Here is a 27,215-nt window from a genome sequence, read left to right as displayed (position 1 = left end):
AAAAACACATAAAAAACTGTACATGTTAAAAGTAAAGCCTATCATCTTTATTAATACACACATTTGGCAATGATTAAATATACCTGTCTCCACAAATATTTATCATTTCTATCTAGTTTTGTGAAATACAGTTTGTTATCTGTCAACACCTATAGTATAATAGTATGTGAGAATGACTTGGTTTTAACTAACTATAACTCAATACACATTGATGAAACTTCCCACATCGCTGCTATTGCAAGCAACGAGTAGTCATCATGGTATTTTCAATTTCTATGTTTACAACATTTTTAGTTTTCACATGTGAATAACATCATGTGGTACTTATCTTTCTGTATCTGGATCACTTATCTGTCTGCCCCACAATTTCTCATTTTAATCTATGTTGCCACAATGACAGGATTACATTCTTTTTTTTACTGCTGAATACTATGTAAGAAATACATTTTCCTTGTCCATCCATCAACTGATGGACACATGGGTTGTGATCATTTCTTGAATATTGTGAAATTTGCTGACATGATCATGGGGATACAGATGTCCTTTCAATATAGTGATTTCACTTCTTTTATATATGTGTATATTCATTATGTATTTTAATACTTAAGGAAAAAATTAGAAAAATTTTATGTACCAAATAAAGCTTAAAAATTAATGATATTATCAATCTACACATTCTCTTCAAATATTCTAGAATCTATGGTAGTTATATCTGTAATTTTCAAGCTAATACATCAGGTTAGATAAAAAATTATTTCTTTCTCATGCTAAAACAAATAAGTACTTAAATTATTAAGCCCTATATATTAGTATATGTATTGCATGGAAAAATGGTGGTGAAAGTGCTTGCCCTGGTCAAGATCCATAAAAATAAATGCCCATTATTCTTTCAAAAGTAGTTCAATTGTTCTTGAGTAAATGGCCATGCATTTTCCCAATTCTTGATGGGAAATCAATTTCACTTATATTAACAGCAATAGAAACAAAGAGTCAAAGGAAATTGGTAATTTTTACACAGTATTGAATCTATTATAATACATTCTTTGATGTTGCTTCGGATTTTTGAGATGGCTGCACAATGTAGTGTAGGATGGCCTCCACTTATAGTTTTCTTTGACCTCTTGGGAGCTGAGTTCACAGGCATGTGTTTAGTCTTTTTATAAGTAGAAATTTAATCCAATACCTGAAAAATTACTCTTTTTTTTTTCTGGCTTTGTGAGACACTGTGTAATAACTCTGGCTATTCCAGAAGTCACTTTGTAAACCAGGCTGGCCTTGAACTCAGAGAGATCATCCTGCCTTTACTTCCCAAGTGCTGGGATTAAAGGCATGCCCCACCACCACCTGGTTGAAAAATTACTCTTATTGCTGTTCTGTATGTATTTGTGCAAACCCACATGCATACTTATACATGTACATATACAAACCCTCTAAGATTCATCTTTAGTTATGAGCAATGAGGTAAAATAAGACCTTTAATAGAATAGAGAATTATAAAAAGTATCTTCAAAATCTAAAGAATTAACAATGCTGTGATTTATTTTAACTTAGGTCTTCATTAGAGATAAAATAAATTTTAAAAATCAGAAAAATGAGGCCAAGGGAAATCTACTATAAATTAGAAGCTTTGAGTTTTCATTGTTGACTACAATAGGCTATATTGGGTTCATCTAAAATAAACTTATTAATAGTGTTATATATCCATTAAATATACATTAAACCACTTCCTCTGTTAAAGCTCCACCTCCTAAAGGTTCTATACCAGTGGTTCTTAACCTTCCTAACACTCTTACCCTTTAATACAGTTCCTCATGTTATATTCATCCCCAATCATAAAATGCTGTTTTCTGTTAGTTCATAACTGTAATTTTGTTACTGTTAGTAAATATCTGAAGTGAAGGATATCTGATATGTGAGCCCTGTGAAAAGGTCGCCATTTTACCAAGGGGTCTTGAGCCACACAGGTGGAGAACCACCTTTATATAGTCTTTCCAAACAGCACCACCAACTGGAGGGCTGAGTGTTCAAATACAGGAAGGAGCCTATGGTGAAGACTTCTCATTCAAACTATCACATATGTACCATGTTTAGTTTTACCCCTTTAGAAAATTTCACAATGCCCTCAATTATTCTCACAATGCTTGTATTTGTAATGTGGACAGCCAGTTTTTTAGTCACCTTGTATAAAGTTAGTGGTTGCAATGTACCTACACTTAGTAATGCATCATCTTTAGCACACACTTCAATGAAGGAAAGAATGGTAGTGGCATCTTTGTTAGGGAAAACCCCAAATATAAAACACCAGAGATTTCGAGTAACAGCCTCAGCACTAGTTGGTGCTTCTATCTTAAATTTTGTGAAATCTACTGCCTGGGAAAGGAAAACCAAAAAAAAAAGCCCCAAGATTGGCTTTGGTTACAAGATCAGATAAGTGTTATCAGTAAATGGAGGATCAATTTGAGCTAAATTCAACTTTATTGATAATTGTGACTTGATATAAGTGAATATTCACATGATGATAGTAATAATGTTTTCATTAGACCACAATGAGATTTTATCTGTAATTAGGAAGCACTTACAGCATATAAGCAGAGTCCTAAAGAAAAACAAGATCATATGGAATCTGTAAGCCATATGAACCTCACAACCATAAAGCTCATGGGAAAAGCTGTTACCACATGTAGCCAATTCTCAGTCTGTCTATGCACTGATTCATGAAAGTGATCCTGGCATCTAAAGAATTATGATGACTTATCACAGCTACTACATAACAATTACAGAATAGGAATAAAGTGACTTGACAAGAGAAATAGATTACATATAACAAATGCCATTATTAAAACTTGGTCATCAATATCTTCCTGCCCAGTTTACTCCCAAGCTAAATACACCAGTTTAAAAACAAACATAGTAAAATACCAGTAACATATGGTAATGTATCTAAAATGGCTTGATCATAACATAAATATGGACTTAATAGTATTAGCAGCAAAAGTAATTTAAAGAAAGAAATGAAATTATCAAGGTCAACTTCATTTCCCTCAGTTTTCTGGAAAAAAAAAAAAAACATTAAAGCTCTGAGATTTTCTTCCAGGTCTATAAATGCTTTTCAAATGAGGTGAGAGTAACAAATATTTATTTTCACATTATGAAAGGATCACACAACCCAAAAGAAGGCTAGAGGTCTTTTTTTCCCCAGCAAATGAGCTTTCTACCTGGTATGCTTTATGACTGATGCCATATGCTAATGGATTTGCTCTCATGCGCACATAGAGGTAAGTGTAACTTATCCACTTCACTGCTTCTTCCACATTGGTAACTGCTCCTAGAGCAATCTGCAAATCAAAAAACAAAGCAGCTATTAAAGTAAAGCATTAAAGATAAACATATTACAGCAAAGACCATTTCATCAGAATTAAGTACTGAAAACCAGGTCATTGTACTGTTTTGTTTTTTTTTTTTTTTTTTTTAAAGGCAAACACAATTGGTAGGCATGACTTTTCTAATATGTTAAACATCCCTGCTGCCTCATTTGATTGAAAACAGTACATCAGAAATGATGTTTAAAAGCTCAATTTCCTCAATTTTTATTACTTTTGATTATTTTTTGAAGTATGAACTTTAAATTATACAATATTAAGGACTTTCCTGTTATTTCTCCTTATTCAATTCACTACTCAACTTGTTTTAGTTTCACTTATTTTTGTCTGAAAAGTTTAATGTTAAATAATGATAACACAATACTACTGCTTGCATGTACTTCCCTGATTGGTTGTTATTATCAAGAACACTGATAGGAAGCTGGCTATGTCTCTAAGTTGTATGTCTATGCCTCAGCACTGGAACGAAATAGAAATCTGCAACCATTTCTACAAAAAGAATTTCTATACCTACTACTACTACTACTACTACTACTACCACCACACACACACACACACACACACACACACACACACACACACACACACACACAAGACTTGCCACAAATGATGGCTACAACTGCATTGCATGCAGTGACAGGATTCCTTCACCAGACCAGTGAAAATACCAATGATGAAAGAACCATCCAAGATAGTAAGGAATGCTTTTATTATTAGCAAAGAATTTATATGTGTAAACTATAAAAAAGGGATGTATAGCGGTAAATAAGGATCAGGATAAACAAATAGGCCGAATACAGAAGGACTACCTCACTACAGGGATGTTTCAGATTACATTCAGAAAGTAAATGTGCAATGTAGCATTTTAATGTTTTTCTTGTTTTTGTTTTTGCCATGTATGAATTTAATGAAACCTGTAGGATTTCTTAGACTGCCGGACCCCAAATCATGGCATGGAGACTTAGAAATATGAATGTTTTTAGTTTATGCTGGTTTCTAGCGAGCTTTTTTTTTTTTTTAATAAGACTTATTTTTCTATTAATCTATGTGCTGTCCCAAGCAAGGATCACTTACTTAATCTACATACTGTCTATCCTGCCTTCCTACTTCCTCCATGTCTGGCTGGGAGGCCCCCCTTTTCTCTTTGCCTAACCCTTTAGCTTTTTATTAAACCAAACACATGCCTAAGGTAGGCAAGGTGAAACAGCAACACATCTTTACATAGTTAAACAAATGGCAGCATAAACAAATGCAACACCTTTACAAAGTTAGTTACTCTGCAACATAACAAATGCAACAAATCTTTACATAGTTCAGTAATTATTCTATTCCTCAACAAAAACCAACAATCAACACTTAAAAATAAACTGGCATGAGATCTGTAGAAAATAATTATTAGACAATGATACTAACAGAATTTTAATGAGACACTTTTGTGAAGAAGTATTTGATTATTCAACAGAACAACAGGAAGCGATAGTGCTCTGTGGAGAGGTTTCCAAGTGTGAAAACTGACCACCTGTAGTTTTTCTACAAATCCTGAGCTGAATTAAACAAGAGATGTGTTCTTTGTAAATTACTATATTTTAGGGAAAAAAAATAATAAAGTAAAAGTGACTAAGGTTTTAGTATTACAATAAAACTTCAATAATAATAAATATAGAAATAAATAAAGCTTTATTTCTATATAACTTTAGAAGGCAAAATATAGAAAGTCATTTTAGCATTTATACTAAAAGAACCCTCATATTTCCATTATTCTTGCAATTTTAATTTTATATAACTAATCCTGTTAGATATGTTATATGGATGAGGTGGTAATAATAGCCCAGTGGTAAGAGTATGCTTAGCACACACAAGACATAATACTGTCCCAACCCCCGTCATGTCATGCATAAAACTAAATTTGAGCCAATAAGGAGCTGCATAATAATTACTGAAGAATTATAGGTAGGGTGGTTAAATACTTCTATTCTGAATAGGTAAATAAAACTTGTTTGAATTAAATCTATTTACGTATCCAAATTTTCTACTATTAATCATATCCATGTGTTTCTATATATAATCAATGATTATATCAATCTAATTAAAAACTAATCAATAAATAACATGTAGAGCTATAACGAATGGTGGGAATTAAATACACTCACTGGAATAGTTGTACACATCTATAACTACAGTAATCAGGAGGGTTAAACTAGGAGGATGGCTAAAAGTCAGGCCACCCTTGGCTAAACAGTTAGTATACAGTAAGACTATCCTCAAAGAACAAACAGAAGAAGAAGAAGAAGAAGAAGAAGAAAAAAAAAAAAACCGTGCACAGCTTCAAATGCACATTATGTACATGTGAACATAAGAAAAATCAGTTAAGGCATGGTATGTTGGCAATTAACCTCTTTCCCTCCCACATGGTGAAAACAAATGAGTACTTCATTGCTTGTCAGAAACTCACCAGCATCATTTTCATTCTCCAAGTACCACCAATCAGCTTTAGGGCTTACTTAAGCTTACTGTTTTACAATGCCTTCAGCACTCACTTTCTTTTCCTTTACTAAGTTGCATTGTCTTCAATGAGGCTTTTAAAAAGTTCATGTTTTGACACCGTGCCTTATACATTTTGTAGTAAAATTTGTAGAAGTATAAATAAATGGTAAGACACTCCCTTCCTATTTAAAAATACATGATGCCAGCCAGATGCTTTGGTATAGTGATCGAGGTATTGTTCAGCCTGCTCCCTTCCTGCACTATGCCCAATAAACTACTCTTCCTTTTCTAGTTTAAAGTGTGCGTGTGTGTATATATCAGATGAAGTTATGACCTATATTCCTTAAGGTCATATACCATTATGTTAAAATACAGGAAATGGAGATTTCATAAAACACAAAACGATCTTGATCAGGATATTAATGTGTTGCTGCTAGCTCAGATATGATGAAAAGAAATGAGGGGATAGACCTTAATCATCTGCTTAAGTAAAGCAAATCTTCTAATCATTCATATATAAAGGAAAGACATTAAACAGAAAAAGACATGTTTATTTCGTGGTACATCATATTTTGAGCTAGTCTTTTATCGCCACCTCATGACAGAAATGAAAAATTTCTTCTAACTATAAGCTGCCACCTGGTGACAGCTTTTTCACAGTGTATCTTTGGAATTCATGCATTCATCTTAGAAGTTAGCAGTAAACCTGTACAATCTGTATAAGGCTATGTGCACAAAAACATCGTTCTTGGCCACATCACGGTCCCACTGGATGAGGTTGTAACATAAAACCCTGGGATGAATATTATAAACCCAACACCTATGCCTTACAGTGGACTCATATTCAACAACAGCTTTCAATGTATGAATGATGAAAAAGTATAATAAAATAACATTATAAGTCCATTAAGTAAAATATAATTCACCACATTTGGAAAGTGAGATGTAAGACTTAAGTAATACTTCATACCTAATTCACATATTTAAGTAAAATATATAAGGACAATTGGACAATTTGGTTATCTGGTGTGTGTGTGTGTGTGTGTGTGTGTGTGTGTGTGTGTGTGTATATATATTTTTTTTTTTTTTGAAAACTGGTCAAACCATAAATAATCTAATTAAGCAAACTTATTGTATCATCTCTTTCAAAGCTAGAAGTAAAATTTTGGGATTGAGTATCAAAGGACTATGAAAAAAAAATCAGTAAATCAAGTGTGCTATTTGCTATATAACCAAGTGGAACAGGCATTTAATAGAATTTTCAAAATCACTAAGAGTACTATTTTATAAATGAAAACAACCAAATAAAAGAGGAAAAATTTGACATTGAAGATGATGAGAGCAGAGAAATGCCTTTCTGGGGCAAAGGACTTGGGGTGGAGAGTAATCAGAGGCAGCCTGGGGAAGCAAGGTACTGGGAGGCCTTTATACATATATGGGTATCTGAACAATATTCTGCATGGGTGGAATTCTTCTGAAGAATAAGTGCTAGTAAACAGGAAAATTACTCTATATTTAAAGAATACCTTACTAGAACGAGTATAGTGACATCTTCTGAAAACATGTTAATAAACTTGAAACATTTGCTTTTTTTTCAATGCAAATTCAAGTGGCTTTATATAACTAATACACTAGTGACCTTGCAGCTTTAGGATTACAGAATCACCACATTAGGTAGCAATGAGCAAAGATGGGCATCAAACCATTTACTTTAAAATGATACTTAATGTATTTGTCTAATTAGGTAAAATTATATTCATAAAGTCAAAGCCCTGAGAGGAAACATTATTTTTCTCATTTAACTTGATTTTCCTTTGCATTAACCATTGCCAATACTGAGTCTTAAGATGTGGTGAATACAAATCCATTACCTTAATCATACATAACTATAAGTTGATTTATATTTGATTTCTAGTTTTATAAATTTAATTTCACATTTAACTTGTATTATCATCAGGAAATTTGACAAGAATGTATTTCAGTAAACCAAGGTTAAAAAAATTGACTATACCTCATGATAAAAGTAAAAAATTTCAAAGTATGGATGTGCTTTTCATAAACAAGTGAAATTTTTGAAATTAGCATATTTATTAAATAGTTAATGCTGAACATATGGTCCTCATTTACTTTGTTTCTTGGGAGTATGGCTAGTTTCAATGACACTATTCTATTGTTCAAAAGGATAAAAACATTGTTTGACCCCCCAAACAATCCAATTAAAAAGTCAGGTAGAGAACTGAATAAAGAATTCTCAACAGAGGAATTCAAAATGGCTGAAACACACTTAAGAAAGTGCTCAACATCTTTAGCTATCAGGAAAATGCAAATCAAGGCCACTCTTAATTCTGCCAGAATGGCTAAAATCAGAAACACCAATGCCAGTTTATGCTGGAGAGGATGTGGAGAGAGGGGAACCCTCCTCCACTGCTGGGAGTGCAAACTTGTATAGCCATTCTGGAGATCAGTATGGCGGTTCCTCAGGAAAATGGGAATCATTTTACAACAGGACCCAGCAATTAGACTCTTAGGCATATACCCAAAAGATCCACATCCATGCAAAAAAGATATCTGTTCAACTATCTTCATAGCGGCATTATTTGTAATAAAGAAGATGTGGTACATTTACACAATGTAATACTACAAGACCAGGCTGTAGAAACCCACAGAGACAGCTGACCTGAACAAGGGGGAGCTAATGGACCCCTAGACTGAAAGCTGGGAAACCAGCATTGGACTGACCGAGACCCCCTGAACATGGATCTCATTTAGAAGGCCTGGGAAGTCTAAGGAACCTCTGACAGTGGAACCAGGAAGTATCCCTGGTGCACTAAAGGACTTTGGGAGCACATTCCCCACGGAGGGATACTCCCTTAACCTAGGGACAGGAAGTAGGCCCTAGTCCCTACTCCAAATGACTTGACTGATTTTGATGATCCCTCCTGGAAGGCCTCACCCTCCCTGTGGAGTATGGGGGAACATGGGAGGGAGGGAGAGAGGGAAGAAGGAAGGAAAGGAGGGATGGAGGGAGGGAAGAAAGGAGGGAGGGAGGGAGAGAAGGTGAGGGCATTGGGATCAATATGTAAAATAAAAAAATAAAAATAGTAACAAAAACAAAACAACAACAAAAAAATATTTATATTCTTTGTCAGCAAAGATGTTTGATATCCAGGCTGCTGAGATCAATTAGCACTGAAGTTGCACAAACACACACCCAAAAGAAATTAAAATACTCAATCTCAAGTTACATTTTTATATAATTTATATAAAATGTTAATAACAAAACTATCCAATAATATAAATAAGGTAGCTTTATGAATCTTTAAAAATTGTAATAGAAAAGCAAAATACAAATATCCATTCCTATTATTGCTATTTGTTACCCTATCCTGTGTATGTTAGCTTGAAAAGTCTAATCTAGAGCAAATATCAGCAGCAGCAGCCAGTTCATGTCACTTGACACTTCCATGAACTAACTAATCAACATTCTACCATTTAACCAGTTATTTCCTTTATTTTTTAAAGATGTAATTTTAAGTGTTTGTGTATGTATGTGGGTATGTGCATTGTGCGTGGCTTTGTGCATGTGCAAACAGAGGCTAGTAAAGGCCAGAAGAGAGAGAGTATCAGGCTGGCCTTCCAAGGAAGTTAGCTAGCTGCCTATATGAGTGCCCAGAAGCAAACTCAGGTCATTTCCAAGAGCATTAATTAATTAACCCTGAACAACAGAGCCATTTCTCCAGTCCGTATTTTGTCTCTTCACACACACTATGTTCTTGATATAACAAACCTCTTACTTCTAATTTCTTACCTCTGCATTTAGGTTATCTGCAAGGCTTTCCAGAAACTGACTCTCGATTGGGTTTTGTTGAGTGAGTAAACTGAGGTAATGGCTGAGTTTATCATGTGTTGTTATAATGACTCCGTCCCCAAATTTGTCAAATTGTGGTCGCCCGGCTCGGCCAAATATCTGCATGACATCTAAAATTCCAAGGTCAACAAAGGAGCCTCTTTTGGCAGCATATATTTGTGTTCCCTAGATGAGGAAAAGTTAATAAAATTTACATAAGTACACACACATAATCCTGAAGAGCTGGAACCTGAAATTGGGCAAATATGGAAAGATCTCAAAAGTGTACTTTAAATAATCCCTTCATCAGCCAGGATAGAGTTAAATTCTGTAATATAAAGTAGACTTTTACTGAAGAAAATAATTCTGGCTAAAACAGCATTCACAGTCAATGAAACAGACAAATCACAACATTTTCTAAATAAATCAATTCAGAGGCTTGCTTTAACAGACACAGGAATCCATGTGCAAAGGGAAGTAATCTCCTACCTTAATAATAACAGCATGCGCAGGAAGATTGACACCCCAGGCTAATGTGGCTGTACAGACTAGGACTTTGATATGCCCATTTGAAAACAAGTTTTCAACCAAATTCCTGTCTTGTCGAAGCATCCCTGCATGATGAATGCTAAAGCCATCCGAGAATAATTCTCGCACTTGCTTATTTCTTGACTTTTGCACCTAGACATTAAAAGAAATAAAAGGACAATTACTTAGCATTTAGCAGCAATTGCTATTTATCAGGCAATGAGTTTATCAAAGAAAACAAACATTGAAGTTTCTTAAAGTATAACTTGGTAATGGTGCCTTACACAAAAAATGTTTTGAGCTAGGCAATGGTGGCACATACCTTTAATCCCAGCACTTGGGAGGCAGGGCCAGACAGATCTCTGTGAGTTCGAGGCCAGCCTGGTCTACAAGAGCTAATTCAGGGCAGGCTCCAAAAAAAAAAGCCTCAAAACAAAAACAAAAACAAAACAAACAAAAAAAAAAAACATTTTGTTATGCCTTACAAGTTGGCAAAACATGATTAAACACTTTAAAGGGATGACACAAACATCTGATCTGATTGTACCTTCTCAAAATTAATATCTCATACAATTTCTTGTATACTTCCACAAATATTTGGCTAAAATTAAGCATACTTGAACTTCTCTATTAACAGTAAATCTGGAGGTGTCAAAATCCAAGGCTGCACAGCATTTCATCTGAAGCCCTACCTCCACTTGCTGACACAATCCACACAGGTTCAGCATTTACTGAGTCTTTTCTGAAGAATGGATCCTACATTTCCACTTCCCATTCTAGACCAACTCTCTGAAATGCCTACGGATTCCCCTTAGTCTTCTCCATGCAAAGAGTGAAGAAACTCAACAGTAGTCACCTACAGTTATGTTCACGTTGGTCTTTGGTGGAAGGTATTAACCACATCGAACCACAACCTTACAGCTACTTTGAATGAACTAAATTTCTCGTATTTATTCTTTGGCCTGGTTTGAACTTCTGGGATCTGCATCAGTTTTACAACAAAAGGCATTCTAAACTCCCTGAAGAGACTCACTGAGGAAATATTTCTACACAACTTAAGATGTTAGTGTAATATGGAAGGCCTACCTTTTTTTTTTTTTTAGGTATTATATCGTGTATTTTTTGACTATCCCCCATCCCCAATATGGATATGGCAGTAAATGGGAGTTTCAGGGTGCTGGCATTCTAGTCCAGACCTTACCAAATTTTCTGCATATTGGATCACTTAGTTTTATGAATTTCTAAGCAATCAACTAAAGAAAATAACACTTTATTAATTCAACTTCAATTGAGTATAAATTAGTAAAATGCACCACCTAGTGGCCAACAAAATAAATGACAACCTGTACATTTTAAATGTCCCAATCAGACAAACTAGCAATAGAGTATTTTCTTCATGTTTCAATGGGGGAAAGGATGCATGAACTGGTCTACCCCTGCAATCAGATTGATTAACACCCCAACTATTATCATAGGGCCCTCACCCAGTAATTGATGAAACCAGATACAGAGATCCACAACTAAGAACCAGGCCAAGCTCCAGAAATCCAGTTGAAGAGGGAGGAGGGAATATATGATCAAGGGAGGTCAAGATCATGATGGAGAAATCTACAAAGACTGTTGAACCAAGCTCATGGAAACTCAGGAACTCTAAACCTGCAACTGTGGAGACTCCAGAGGCCCGAACTAGGCCCTCCATATGTGGAAAACAGTTGTGAAGCTTGGACTAGCTGAGGGGCTTCTGGCAGTAGGTGTGACACAAACCGGATACATGAGCTAGGTTGTTGGAGCCCATTCCCTATGATGGGATGCCATGCTCAGTCTTAAAGCATGGGAAAGGGGCCTGGTCCTGCCCCAACCCATTGTGCCAGACTATATTGACTCCTCATGGGAGCTCTTACCCATGAGGAGTGGAATGGTGGTTGGGCTAGGGGGAGGTGGGAAAGAAGGAGGAAAGGGGGCAGGAGGAGGTGTAGGTGGGAGAACTGTGATTGGAATGTAAAAGGCAATAAAAAAAGTAATAGTAAAAGAGTAATTCTCAAGCTGGGTGCAACTTTTTGGGTGGTCAACCGTCCCTTTAATAAAGCTTGAATATCAGATATTTGTATTATGAGTCACAACAGTAGCAAAATTACAGTTATGAAGCAGCAATGAAATAATTTTATGGTTGGGGGTCACCAAAACATGAGGAATGTTACAACAAAGTCACAGCATTATGAAGGGTGAGAACCACTGATTTACAGTATCAGAGACCTGAATGTTGTTTCTTTATAGATAAACTCTCTTGGCCTAAACTCCAGTAGCAACTCAGCTGTTCTGCAGGATATCTGTCACTTCCAAGAATGAATTTAATCAAACAGTATATTCTGGACCAGTTTCTTTCTTCTACCTTTAAGACTTATGCAAACTGATGTATGTGAATGGTTCACTACTTATTCTAATTTTTACCAAAGTAGTTTTCACTCGTTGGCTAGACGTTTCACAGGTTGATATTTTAATTTCAAATGCATGACTTCTCGGCTGCTTCAGGCATTAATATTTATTTGTTTGTCTATGAGTCCATATTTGTTTTCCTATGTAGATGTCAGCTGCTAAGCCACTGTGTTGCACAGTAACTGTATGTTAAGCTTTCAGTGAGTCAGTGAACCATCTCCAGAGGGCAGTGACTTTGCATCAGTGAAGGATGAACATATTCACTACTACTTATACACATCTGTACCTGTATTGTCATTAAACATTTGAGACAATGTAAAAATATGTGGTACTATAGGAGCATGATGCTAACTGGCATTTCTGTCACAGTTAATGACATTAGTTATTTTCCATATTTTTGGATGAATATTTCTAATTAGTTACCCAAGTTATTTTAATGTAAACACAAGGTTAAGGGACAGAGTTTCTCACAGAAAGATAAGTTGATGTAATATATTTATCCATCCATAGACAACCTCATCAGATTGTTTCATGCCAAGAAATTTCAAATTCATTACTTTTTATATTAACTCTTAAGAGAAAAAAAATCTTTGTAACAAAATAATGAAGCACAGTACAGACCAAGAAAAAGAGAAGAGACTAGAATTAAAAAAAAGAAAGCAAAAAAAAAAAAAAACAAAAACAAAAACAAGCAGTGCATAATGTTATGGCTGAGGAGCTTGGTGTTCTTAGGTGATACCTAAAAGTGGGAGCAGGGGTAGTTGCTGACTCTCTTGCCTACTTATGTGATCCTTTTCCTCCTACTGTGTTGCCTGGTCCAGCCATGATATGATAGTATGTGCTGGGTTTATTGTAGCATATTATGCAATGTCTGGTTGATAATCTCTGGGAGGCCTACTCATTTCTGAGGGGACCTGGGGGAAAAGGAGGGGAAACTTCTATCAGGATGTAATGTATATGAGAAGAATAAAAAAAAGAAAAAAGAAGTGTGAAGAGAAGGGCTGGCAAGATGATTCAGAAGACTGATGACTTGAGTTTCATCCCTGGGACCCACATGGTGGAAGGAACAGCTACTAGCAAATTATTCTTGTTCTTCCTCTATTAATTTACTATTAACCTGAAACCTTGATACTGTCTAGTACTAACAAAGTTATGTAAAAGGAAGTAGCTGTTTGAGGAACATATTCCCTAGAAGGTAATATAGGATGATTCACCAAACTTTTAAACAAATTTATTAGACAATGATTACATTTATTGGACAGGAAATTTCCCAGGACATAAAATTTAAATACCAGAAACTAATTTGCTTCATAATCTTCTTACTTTTTCAACTTCACTTTTATTCTAACACAAGTACCCTCTTTTTATGCTGAAGGAAAAATCCACTTATGTTTTGGATCCCACTGTCTCTTGACTTGTCTAGATATTTATACCATTCATTCACATGCTCTTCTCTATCTCACATGCATAATTAACCATCTTCAGAATCTGATCTTCTCTTGAAGAGTTACCACAGAACAGCAGCATGTCACTTTTGCCATGAAAACAAATTAGACTATGTTTTGGGGATATTAGTTCCTATTTTCTATACATGATCCATTTTCTTTTTATATTAAAAAAAGACTTCAAAATCAATTCCTATATATGAATGTTTTATTACTACATTCACCAGGCAACTAAATTTATTTTTGTTTCTTCAAATGGGACCAATAAGGCTCCTAAACAAATATACAAACATCTTCTGCCTTGCTACATTTTGCAGTCCTCATTACCTGATCTAATAATAGCACATAATATAAACAAATGATCATGTCCTATTTGAGGATATCTTCCCTCACTGACCTCTGTTCTACTATAATCCCCTGCATTCTCCCTAACATAACTGAGGCTCTCTCTCTCTCTCTCCTTTTTTTTTTTTTGTCAAATCCTTTATCTATTCAAATATTAGTCTCCCAAGACTTGGTCCTGGGCTCTTTTGCCAGTAAAAGCCAATCCTATGGTTTCCCTGTGAAGAGATACCATGAGCATGGCAACTCTTTTAAAAAAGAAAACTTAATTACATTTCATTTCCTGGCTTACGTTTCAAAGATTTAGGTCATTATAGTGATGGTGGGAAGTATGGTGGTACACAGGCACATATAATGCTGGAGAAGTAGCTGAGAGTTCTATATCTGGATTGGCAAACAGCAGGAAGGAAGAGCGTCACTGGGCCTGGCTTGAGCTTCTGAAACATTTTTCCCTCCAAAGCTTATAAGTCTGTTTTTTTTTTTTTTTTTGCTTCTTTTTCTCATTCTCTTGGTAGGAATGTCATGTTTGGTTTGTTACTGAATTAGCAAGTACACATATCAGTACAGATACTCTGTTACAGCTATTAATATTTCCCTACTTGCTTACTGCTTTACAGTTGATTACTTTCATGGCTCTGTCTTTTAATTTAAATCCTATTGCACACATGATCCATTTAAGTGATTATATTATTCTTCATTTCTTTCAGCGCACTAATTTTATGTTGAGTGAAGTAATAAAACATTACAGATATACATTCTTTTGTCACTCTATGTAATGTTCAGTGAGATTTAAAGGCTACGTGAGAGTGGGTGAGTTAAATTAACTTAGATTCAAAGCTTCCAAAAACCCACCTTAGCAGTCAGTGATTTTTTTTAGAGTACTTTTTTTTTTTTTTTACAACTTTATCTTTAAAAACACTAAAAACAAGAATCCCACATAAATATCTTTCTACATGGCTGTAATGAACAGCAGAATTACTGTATTAACTCGCATCACCAAAGCAGGATGTTGATACTTGCAAGAGGAAACCATGTGAGAAGATAATATTTTGCAAATGCATAAAGTAAGGACTCGGGAGCTACTTTATAGTCTACAAGTTTCACTAATCAGAAATGAAAAGAAATTCTAATATCACTTGGCCATAGTGATATATGAATGAAGATGCAAAAACAAATGTAAATAAAGCCATTAATACTCTCACACAGCTTGGGTAAAATTCAGCCAACTTTAGTTGCCATTACCTCACCAAAGACTGAGAAAAAAAGAATTTATTGATAGAGATAATAAAATCATAAAATTATCCTTTAAATTAGCTTTCAGGTACATGTTATTCTAATTTGTTCACTACAAATATCTGGCTACCATATTTATTCTGTTTTTCATATGATGGGACATTTTTTGTTAAGGTGTAATGGTTTGAAATAAAACTTCCTGTTGCCTGCATCTCTCAGTTCCAGCACTCCATCTGCCTGCAGGCTATCATGCTTCCCTTCATGATTATAATGGACCAAACCTCTAATTAAATGTTTCTTTATAGGAGTGGCCATGATCATGGTGTTTCTTCACAGCAATAGTAAACCCTAAAAATGTGGCATAGGTACAAAAGCAAAAAACAAAACAAAAAAACTGGACTCAAAGCAGTGACCATAAGAGAAACTGTACAGAAGTATGTGGTGATACATGACTTATTAAAGCTTGTATTGGTGTCTTGCCTTGCAAGTGAGTTTGTAGTGGTGGTCACACACCTTTTGGGCATGGTTTCAGCGTCAGAGATGATCTATTACAAGGTAGAGGAGAGCTGGCTCTAGCTCTCTGTAATCAAAGACAACACTATTTACATTGAAATAGTCATATATAATAAACAATTACGAAGTACTTTTAAGGAGCTGAAGAGTACTACTGCTCATCTGAAGGACCCAGGCTTAATACTCTGCTCACATATATATGGCACATCATAAGCATTTGTAACTATTTCATGGTACTGGCCACCCTCTTCTGGCCTCTGTGGGTGCTCATCATGCAGGTGGTACATAGATACACATGCAGAAAAATGTCAACACATATTAACCAAAATACTTTTTTTGTTTGTTTGATTTTTGAGAGTGTCTGTCTACGTAGTCTGGGCTGTTCTGGAACTCACTATGTAGATCAGAGTGTCTTTCCCTGAGTGCTGTGAATAAAGGTATATGCCACTACCTTAACTTTTTAAAAGTGCCTTTCTAGGTAAATCATGGACTCTATGAAATCTAATGGTTAAGGAATCATTGTGGCAAAAGAGAGATGTAAGTGGAATGGTACAAGTCAGAGAGGGGGCAAGAGAGAGGAGAAGTAAAGAAGGGAGGACACATGAGTCACAGGTAAAGTATGTTCCCAGCTTCAGGGCATAAGAATCTTTAAAATCCGGTATAATGATTATCAGTCAAATGAAAAAATTAAAGTGCAAATAGGACTAAAAGTATAGAAAAAGTAATTTTGGGGCACCTGCTACTGGACAAATACATGAAGGGCTAGGAACAGAGGTATATAGGATAATGAATGCTCCAGGACAATGTTCCTTTGAAAGAAATAATAAATAAAAGTTAAGTGCTGGGGGCTCCCCCAGGCCCCAACCTCTCCCTCTTCAAGTCCCCTGACCTGCAGCTTCCAGACCCTTCATGCCACTGAATCCCCCAGAAGGACCTGGAGGCGGAACAAAGGACCCAGCATCAGCCTCCATTCCTGTCTTGCCCCTTCATCCTCTGCAAGAGAGGAAAGGATAGAGCTTTGAACCCATACCTACTAGGAGAGGGAGAGACCCCACCTGTACCTACTGGAGGAAGAGATGGGAACACAATATAAGAACACGTCCAACAATAGAAAGACTTATATGACACCGTCAGAGTCTAGGGATTTTACACCAGCAAGACCTGAACATCAAAATGCAGATGAAGCAGAAGAGAATGACCATAAAAACAACTTCATGAAAATGATAAGAGGCCCTCAAAGAGGATATGGGCAAATCCCTTAAAGAAATGGAAGAGTAAACAAACCAAAAGATGTAAATCAACGAATCTCTTACAGCAAGGAAAGCTAGAAAAAACAAAAATGAAGGAAACAATTCAAACAGTCCATGACCTAAAAAGTGAAATAGAGACAAAAAAGAAAGCAAACTGAGGGAATAATGACAATAGGAAAGCTGGGTAAACTATCAGGAACTACAGATGCAATCATAACCAACAGAATTCAAGAGATGGAAGAGAGAATCTCAGGCACTAAAAGACTAGAAGAAATAAACCCGTCGATCAAAGAAAATTTTAAATCCAACAAATCCGTAACAAAAAATGTTCAGGAAATATGGGACACCATGAAAAGACTACACCTAAGAATAATAGGTATAGAAAAAGGTAAAGAAGCCCAACTCAAAGGTGAAGAAAACATTTCAACATAATTACAGGAGAAAACTTTCCCAACCTGAAGAAGGACAAACCTATGAAAGTACAGGAAATTTACCGAATACTGTATGTACTCACTCATATTTGGATTTTAGACATGGAGAAAAGGATCACCAGCCTAAAATCCATACCACCAGAGAAGCTAGGAAACAAGTAGGACCCTAAGAGAGACATATATGTCCACCTGGAGAAAGGGAAAGGTGGTAAGGGACAAGATCTCCTGAGCAAATTGGGAGCTGGGGTGGGGGATGGGCAGCAAGTGGAGAGGGAGTTAGGAGAAAGAGGAGAGAAGAGGAGGGGAGAGAACATAAGGGAGCAGGAAGATTGAGTCGGGGGAAGTGAGAAAGAAAAGAGATACCATATAGGTTTGAAGATAAATCTGGCACTAGAGAAATGTCCAGAGACCTACAAGGATGACCCCAACTAACAACCTGAGCAATAGTGGAGAGGCTACCTTCAATGTCCTTCCCTGATATTGAGATTGATGACTGCCATCCTAGAGCCTTCAGCCAGTATCTGATGGAAGCAGAAGCAGAGACTCACAGATAAACACTGAGCCAAACTCCTTGAATCCAGTTGCACATAGGGAGAAGTGGCAAAGGGGTCAAGACCAGGCTACAGAAACCCACAGAGACAGCTGACCTGAACAAGGGCGAGCTCATGGACCCCAGAGTGATAGCTGGGAAACTATCATTGCACCCATCCAGACCCCCTTAACGTGGGTCTCAGTTAAGAGGCCTGGGCAGTCTATCCCTCGTTCATGAAAGGACTTTGGGAGCACATTCCCCATGGAGGGATACTTTCTTAGCTTAGAAACAGGAGGGAGGCCCTACCCCAAATGACTTGACAGATTTTGAGGCCTGGAAGGCCTCACTCACCCTGGATAATAGATGGGGGATGGGATGGGGGGTTCAGGAGGAGATGGGAGGATGGGAGGGAGAGGGGACTAGGATCAATATTTAAAATAAAAAAATAATATAATAACAAATCTTGTCACAAATACATTTATAAGTAATCACTTTATACCAATAAAAATTTTATTTTTATAGGTTTAAGTTCAGGTCAGGATACACTTCTAGCTAAGGAACAAAAGTATTTTTGCAATTTCTATTATAACAACTCAGTCTCCTGTAGCACAAGAGAACAATCATAAGCAATAAAGTGATATTATTGGCTGTGTCTCAAAAGTCTTAAGGGATCAGGGATATGTTTCACCATACAGCCAGAATTTGCCTAGTCTTGATCAAAACTGTGAGTTGAAATATTTAAAAAACATCAACTTAAAAAAAACCAAACAAAGAAAAAAAAAAAAAAACCACAAGATATTGTTGCTATTCAAATTACTTAGAGCAGTGATTTTGAAACTGTAATGAGTACAAAATCTCCCAGGAATCTGGGTGATATGCAGATTTTGATTTAGAAGCCCAAGGCTTTGCTCTCCTAATAAGGATGCAAAGTGACCCCATGGTTTAAAGTCCTTTGTACATACAAGGAGTAGTGAGACATTATTCTCAGGATCCTTTTATAGTCTTAAATATCTCTTAGTTTGGCTACACTTGGCAGTATTTACTTAAGAAGTTAAAAGTTTAAAAATTCTAACTTATAAATCTTAAAAATAATAAACATATTAGATGTTAACTTATTTTATGAATGCAAATGCATTTTATAACTTAGCTGTATTTAAAAGGTAGAAATAAACAGTTCAGTTATATATGTACATGGGAATGATAAGTGGCTTTGTCATTCATTTAGACCTTTAGAAGATCAGTAAAGGAGACCCTGTCTTAAAAAAAAAAAAAAAAAAAAAAAAACAACTTTTAAGGGGGATGAACAAGAAAATGAAGATGTATGAAAATATCCTAATGAAACCCTTTATATGTTAACTTAAAAACCATTTAAAAAGATTAAGTCACAAAAGTTAATAAATATGTAAACATAAATCCTTAGAATCTACAACTGTAGATCTTCCATTGAGACCTGAGTAGCAGTCTCATGTGCATTTGTCCCTGTGTTGCTGGGGTCACTGGTACTCACCTGTTTTAATGCATGTCCATACTCTGGTCCTTGGCTAGGCAGAAAGTAGGAAATCTGGCCACTATTTTTTGCTCTTTCTATTAGAGACATGGCTGTCCTTACAGTGGCATTGCGAGCATGTACAAATACCATAACCTAAAATGATGGAAAACAGGTTATTTAACATTTCAATTCTATATATTATAACTTAATGCTAAGAAATCATTACATAGAAATAAGTATTAAAGTTTCAAAAGAAAATCTACAGTTTCTGAAGTAGCCAACATTTAAAATAATACAGGATAAAGGCAAAGTAAAATTTAGCAACTTGACTTATTCATTATAGATATATGAACTGATTTACATGATAATGAGTATATTTATGAAACTTGGAGCAGTTTGTACATTTCTGTCTTGAAAATATGATTCACTTTGCTTTTATTCACATTATATAAAATTGAGAAAAACCATGTTTATATGAAAAATTGATATGATTTGTATCATAGTCTCAACCTTCCTTATTTTTCCATTCTTTGCTTTTCATATGGGAATGTTTATGATTACATCCCCAAGTTATAACTTTTTTTTTTGTTTTTGCAAATATCCATGGCTGAGGTTTGCTTGGAAGTAGAAGGAAAATATGGACATGGACTTCTGAGCAATTCTGCAATGATTAAACATTCCTTAGGGGCCTGCAGTAAGAGTGCTATAGCTTAGCCCTTTAACATCCCCCAAAGGCCTAAGAGTTACAGGGTCAGTCTGTGCTACTACTTTATGGTAACTAACACTGTGAAAGGTGGGGCCAATGGAGTTGTGAGGTCACAGACAGAGCATACCCTCACAGGGGAAAGTTGCACTCTGGTCCTGTCCCTTTTCTTCCTACTCCTCAGGCAATGTGAGGTGAACACCTTTGGTTTACTGCCCACTCCCCACAAAGATGCTCTTCTGCCTTACCACAGCATCAGAAATAGCCATTCCTACCAAACACAGATCACACAGACAGAAATAACCACGCCTCCCAAATATATATTAAAACCCCAAGCCAAAAATAAACCCTTTCTGTTTTAAATTCATTTACCATTTATGTCCTGGTAATGGAAATGGAACAGGAGAAGAAAACTAAGACTGTTTGTGGTGGTGATTAAAATTCACACTGGAGAAAAGTCTCCTAACAATCCTTCACAAAATTGAAATGACAGAAATAATTTAATAACTAATGTTCTTTCAGGGTACCAACAAAAAGATCAACACAAAATATAGAACAATTCAGAATTTTCTCAGAGGGGAAAGAAAAATCTCTCCCCGTGAGTTCATAGGAAAGAAAATCAGCATTGTGAGTTAATAGGAAAAAGTTAACCCAAATCCATCAGTTGTTGAAAATATAATGTCTATTTTTATCTATGCATATATACAAAAAATCAATATCTTATTTAAATTAGTGTAGTTTCAAGATGGCTTTTCTTATTACCAAGCATTTTATGACATTTCTATTCTCCAGGATTCAAATGCTCTGAACACAGAACATAATGAAAAACAAAACATCTCAATCATTACATCATTTTTGTATGACTTATCAACTTGTAAGTTTTTATTGCAGTCAAAAGAATTATTAGTTACAATTTAAAGTAATAGTTTCTTTTTATTAATGAACCTATCATGTCTTATTAAGTAAAATAAACTTTTTCTTATAAGCATTTTCTGTCTAGAGGCTTCAACAGAAGTTATTATAAGGTTTGGGTCTATATAAACATATTTTTTTTGGCTTGTTAATTTGGTTATTATTATTATCATTTATTATCATCATCATCATCATCATTATTATTTTATCCAGTGGCCTCTCAACTTTTATTGGTCCCTCTTTCTCAGGAATACCCTATTTTTTATTCTCAGTACTTTAAAACTCTAGTGTCACTGGTCTAGGATACCACTTTGCCATCTATGACCTTGCAGGTGGTGTCCTCTGGATAGTTTGCATGAATTTGCTGTAGTTTGGGGAATAGAGACTCAAGTCTTCTCCATCTGCCAGAAGGCAGCAGTAAGTGGGAATATCAGCAAAATCAAAAGCTTGATTTTGACAATCAGCAAGGTGCTATATTTCTGGGTCTGTTGTATTACTGGGTTTGGCACTGTCTCTCTGCCTAAGTTTATGCCAGCTTTGACTCCAGGGTGAGTAGGACCCAACTTAGCTACTTCATTTGCTTATTGTATCAGGTCCCTAGATCTACACGAATGTTCTCCAAACTGACCTGCTTTTTCATGGAGACCGGGTCAATCTATATGTCCAGGAAGGTGTGTCTATGCTCTAAGAGTATGATCTCTTTGTCTATAATTTCAGCAGACTATGTGGCAACTATTATGGTGCTCTCCTTAATCTGCTGGGATCAGTATTTTTCCAGTTCCTCATGGTTCTTCTGAGCCAGTCCTCATACTGGGCTCAGATGTCCACCATAATATTGCTAATGTCCTGAGATCTGGGGGCATTTGTTTCAACTGTCAATCTGTAACTGGCAATTTGGGATTCTAGTCTTTTGAGTTCCTCCTCATGGTTCTCCTTCATGAACAGGAGTTCCTCCCTGAGGAGTTCTTTCTCCTGCTGCAGCCTTGTGGTAATGGTATCATCAATCACTGATTGGAGTCTATGGATGTTGCTCTCCATAGACTGGTGCATGGCCAATTCTGTCTCATAGTTGGCGCCAAAGTCATCAGCAAAAAATGGCATAATTAAGAATGTTAGTTTTAATTGTTCATAATTATTTTACAGATTTAATGAAGAAATAATTTTGAAAATACTTAACAATGTAGACTGACTTACCCAATTTTTATTTGAGATTCATCTAAACAACACAAATAGTTGTTTTTCTATTAACTGGTGAAGAAGCATACTATAACTCAACATTTTTATGCTACACCAACTTGGGCAAGTTTACTGGCCACAACCTTTGTAATACAGGTAAGAGTAGTTACTTTACAAGGCAGCTGAAGAGACATAGTAAGTATTAAGAAGCAGGTTCTATGTACTAGGAAGAAGCTTGGCATTCAAAATGTAATGGCACATGCATGTGCAGGGTAAGGTTTAGTATTTTACACAGGTTTCCATTATTCACGTCTCCAGGTTCCACTCACTGGTACCAATACTGATACTGTTCTTGGAGGCAACAGGAAATGAATCTCACTTCCAGTGTTTGAACACTATTATTTCTCCAATGTACACTCTCCTGAATGCAACTCTCAGTCTGTCGCTGGTGAGTTTAGTTCTCTAAATGCAAAAGTATGCATTCAAGCAAGACACTCTCTTTAAATTTAAGCAAGAACTGGAAAAATTTAAAGGCATAAAATAGGGAGAGAAAAATGGCACAATGATTAACAAAATATCTATCCACAGGTTTAGTTCCTAGCACCCACTTTGGGCAGCTTATAACTTTCTATAACTGTAGCTCCAGGGGATCTGATGCCTTCTTCTGGACTCCTTGGATAGACACCTGCACATACATATGCCTACAATGCCACAGACAGAGACAGAGACAGAGAGAGAGAGAGAGAGAAAGAGAGAGAGAGAGAGAGAGAGAGAGAGAGAGAGAGAGAGAGAGGAGAGAACAAACATAAGAGAGGGAGACATTATTGGTTTGAAGAGAAAACTGAACCTAAAGAAAGGTCTAGAGATCTACAAGACTGCCGCCAACTAACAATTTGAGCATCTGTGGAAAGAGAGAGAGAGAGAGAATATGAACAGTGACTAATACACCCAGCTTGACTGTACTGGGTTATTCTCACTGACTTTAATGCAAGATCAATGCACAGAAATAGGTCTTCTGATCATAATGGTGGGCAATTGTTACTATTTGTTTGAATGTTCCCAAAAGGAAAGAACAACAGTGTCTCCAATAAACACTAACAAGAAAGACAAAGGCCACATGCAAAAATATAAAATTGTACTCCTTATCATCTATATAACATTCAAAATGGATCAAAGACCTAAATTCAAAAGCAAAACCTATACAACTTAAAAGAGGAAAACAGAAGCAATTAGTTATATCCTCAAATTTGGCACTAGTTTCCTAGATATATTAAAAGACAAGTAATACAATAAGATAGAAAAGTTGGACATTAAGTTAAAAGCTTTTATGCATCAAAAATACCATCAAGTGATTGAAATGGAAACACACAAAACGGCAAAACATATTTGCAAGTCATGTGTGTGGTAACAGTTGTAGGACTCAACAAGGTGAAAACTCAACTGGGCTTAAAGAAATTGAAAAGAATATTTCCGGCAGGATAGTACAAAAACATGCTTTGCATCATTATTCCCTAGAGTTGGAGATGAGATCAAAACCCATTTCATAGCATCTGAAACAGCCATACTTTTACAAAGAGACAGGGAGGGTCATTAAGGGTATAGAGAAGTTTTCAGGTCTGAGCTGAACTACACTGTTCTGTTGAACCAGGTATGTCATGAAAACTCTGACACTGTTTTTAGTCAAAACTTCTGCATTCCTTGGTACATTAATTACAATGAAATGCATTTCCATACAAGGTAAATATAAAAAAGAACTAAAGATCACAAAGATATGCGTATGCAAATGCTCACAGAGCTTCCTCACAAGAGGTATAAACAATACTATTATCCATCAAACATAATCAGGTCAACAAAATAGTGTCCACATGCCACACATTATTATAATTATATATGTTAACACATGGGGTAGTAAACAGGACATAAACAGATAAATATATTATTCCAGATATGTGAAGGAGTCTAGAGATAAAAAGTAAAACGTTCTTAGCACTCGAAAAAAAAAAAAAAAACATAAAAGTGCAATGAGAATCAAGAATATAAACAAAACAACAACAACAAAACCCCACATTCTAAATTTCTAAGTACATTGGGCATATGGCTTTATAAAAGATGTCAAATTAACTATAATTCAAACTAAAATAGCTTCCAATTTGTTGTCAAAGTATAAACTTGGGCATATTTAATTCATTGCACAGTAGAGGATAATAAACAGAATGAAGCCTTTTTTAAAAAATTATTATAAAACAGTACCACGCAGAAAATATATTGCTAACCTCCAAAACAGCCAGATTTCATCTGCTTTGCTACTGACAGCTCCCAATAGCTTATCTATTGTGTAGAACAAATTAAGCAAAACCAACTATTCCATTAATTATGGAAATATAATTCAGAGAGCTAGATGATAACAATTTCATTTCTACAATGGCCTTGGAAGCCCACTGTGTCTGAAAACAATAAAAGATGTTCTGGTTTCAGGAAAATAAGAAAACAAAAATATATTCCTAAAACCTCTTTGAATATATTCCTTTTTGCGCTTAGATAATAGTCACTATGATTCTTGACCATTCAAACATCATTTTCTAAAATAATAAATTTATACCAAAACCTGTCAAAAGCTAGCCCTGGAAAAGCTTCTTTTCGACTTCCTAAACTTGGAACAAAAAACCCCAGCCATCATATCCAGGAAGTGAAAATAGATGTAGGGTCATGTTATTCTTTCAAAAAGGAACATTATTTACAAAATTAACTATAATTTCTTTTCATTCCTTTTTATTCCAAATGATATATGTATAAAAGGTCAAAACTGTAGGTAAAGACAAAGAAACTCACAACAATTAATTATGTTTAAATATTTAACCATTGAGAAAGATCTCCAGGTTAATTCATCTTCTGACACATTCAGAGATATACAAGCGTATGTGGGGATTCGATATTAGTCATTGAAGGCTTTTTCTTCTATTTCTTTTCATTGTATGCGTGTATGAATTGCCTGATTATGTGCATGCATGTTTGCATATGTATATATGCACTTGTGAGCCTTTGGAAGACTGAGGTCAATGTGCTTATTATGAGAAGGTATTGATCATCAGACAATCATATTTAACACTAGTACTCGCCATCCATAGACAGCATTCTCTCTGAAAATGAGGACACAACATAGTTATTAAAGAAATTGCTGTATGTAAAATTTCAAGATTACAATAGAGTATTCCTATAAACTATATTTTAGAAAAGTGAAGATCTCTTTCAACTATTAAAAAGGTTCAATAATTACTCCTCAAGAGCTTAATAAGTGGAAATAAAGAACTAGATATTTGATGGGAGATGTCATTCTATAAATATATTTCTCTTATTGGTTAATGAATAAAGCACTGTTGGCAAGATAGGTGGGACTAGGAGACAAGGAGGATTCTGGGAGAGGTAGTAGAGAGGAGTCAACATACAGGATGTGAGAAAAGAGGTCCGGACCCTCTTTCTGGTAAGATAAAACCATGTGGAAACACTTAGATTGATAGAAGTGGTTAATATAAGACAGAGCTAGCCAATAAGAAATGGTAATAATCGGTAAACAGTTTTATAATTAATACACTGTCTCTGTGTGTTATTTTGGGACTGACACAGCTCTGGAACCAGGCTGCTGGGAAACTGCTCATAACAGATAAGCTAACTTGTGGTACTCATGATAATTATTATAAATTTAAGATGATATCTTAAATTCAGAAAAATGAGATAATTTAATGTTTCTGAAACACAGGACTAGGTGAAATAATAATAAAAAAGTAATATACATAACGAAGCTTTTCAAGGGACATATTCACACTATTTTATTGTCTCACAGCACCTATTCTGAAAGCCCTCCAGTGTACAGAGAAACCATAAGAGGGCCAGAATAGGAGTAGGAAGAACAGTTATGAAATTGTCTTGCAGTCCTGGAATAACTAATGATTACTGGGGTTGAGTGGGAATATGCAGGAGGGGAATGGAAGGAGAGAAATGGCATTTCTTAAGAGATTATTAGAAGATAAAACAGGCTAATGGGAGGTTAAGGTAAAGATATGGATGACCTTTAGTTTTCTATGCTAGGGAATTAAATCTACAGTCCCAGTATTCGATAATCTAAAAAATAAGTGAATACAATCGATTTAGGGAGAAGATTATAAACTTGCTACAGATGAATTTCTCTGAGATACTCAGGGGGAGAAGCAACATATGGTCACATGACTCCATAGCTCAGAAAAAGAGGTCTGTATAGGAAACATAAATACACTGAATTACTTCTAGATTGGCCATAACTAAGATTGGATGAAAGTTTAAGAAAAAAATGCTGTGTTAAAAGACTCTAGGAGTGCCGAACTCCCAGCACTGGAGAGGCAGAGGTAGATGGATCTCTGTAGGTTCAAGGCTAGCCTAGTCTACAGAGTTCCAGGATGGCCAGGGTTATTACACAGAGGAACTGAGTCAAACAAACAAACAAACAAACAAACAAACAAAAAAGGGTCTATGGGTAAGCCAGACAG

General features: G+C 35.6%; 1 protein-coding gene across 1 annotated transcript in view; it reads right to left on the bottom strand.

The window, feature by feature from the left end:
- The window catches only part of Ascc3 (activating signal cointegrator 1 complex subunit 3), a 286,596-nt gene that overhangs the window by 146,838 nt on the left and 112,543 nt on the right, over nucleotides 1-27,215 (bottom strand). Inside the window, exons 13-16 of the mRNA XM_051206191.1 lie at nucleotides 19,926-20,060; nucleotides 10,201-10,392; nucleotides 9,673-9,897; nucleotides 3,216-3,335 (exon numbers count right to left, since the gene is read on the bottom strand). Coding sequence (XP_051062148.1) covers nucleotides 3,216-3,335; nucleotides 9,673-9,897; nucleotides 10,201-10,392; nucleotides 19,926-20,060 — 672 coding nt within the window. The remainder of the gene's footprint in view (nucleotides 1-3,215; nucleotides 3,336-9,672; nucleotides 9,898-10,200; nucleotides 10,393-19,925; nucleotides 20,061-27,215) is intronic.

This window comes from Phodopus roborovskii, unplaced genomic scaffold (genome assembly GCF_943737965.1).
Source record: "Phodopus roborovskii unplaced genomic scaffold, PHOROB, whole genome shotgun sequence".
Lineage (NCBI taxonomy): Eukaryota > Metazoa > Chordata > Mammalia > Rodentia > Cricetidae > Phodopus > Phodopus roborovskii.
Note: the sequence above shows the minus strand (reverse complement) of the source record. Positions and strands in the feature narration are given on the sequence as shown.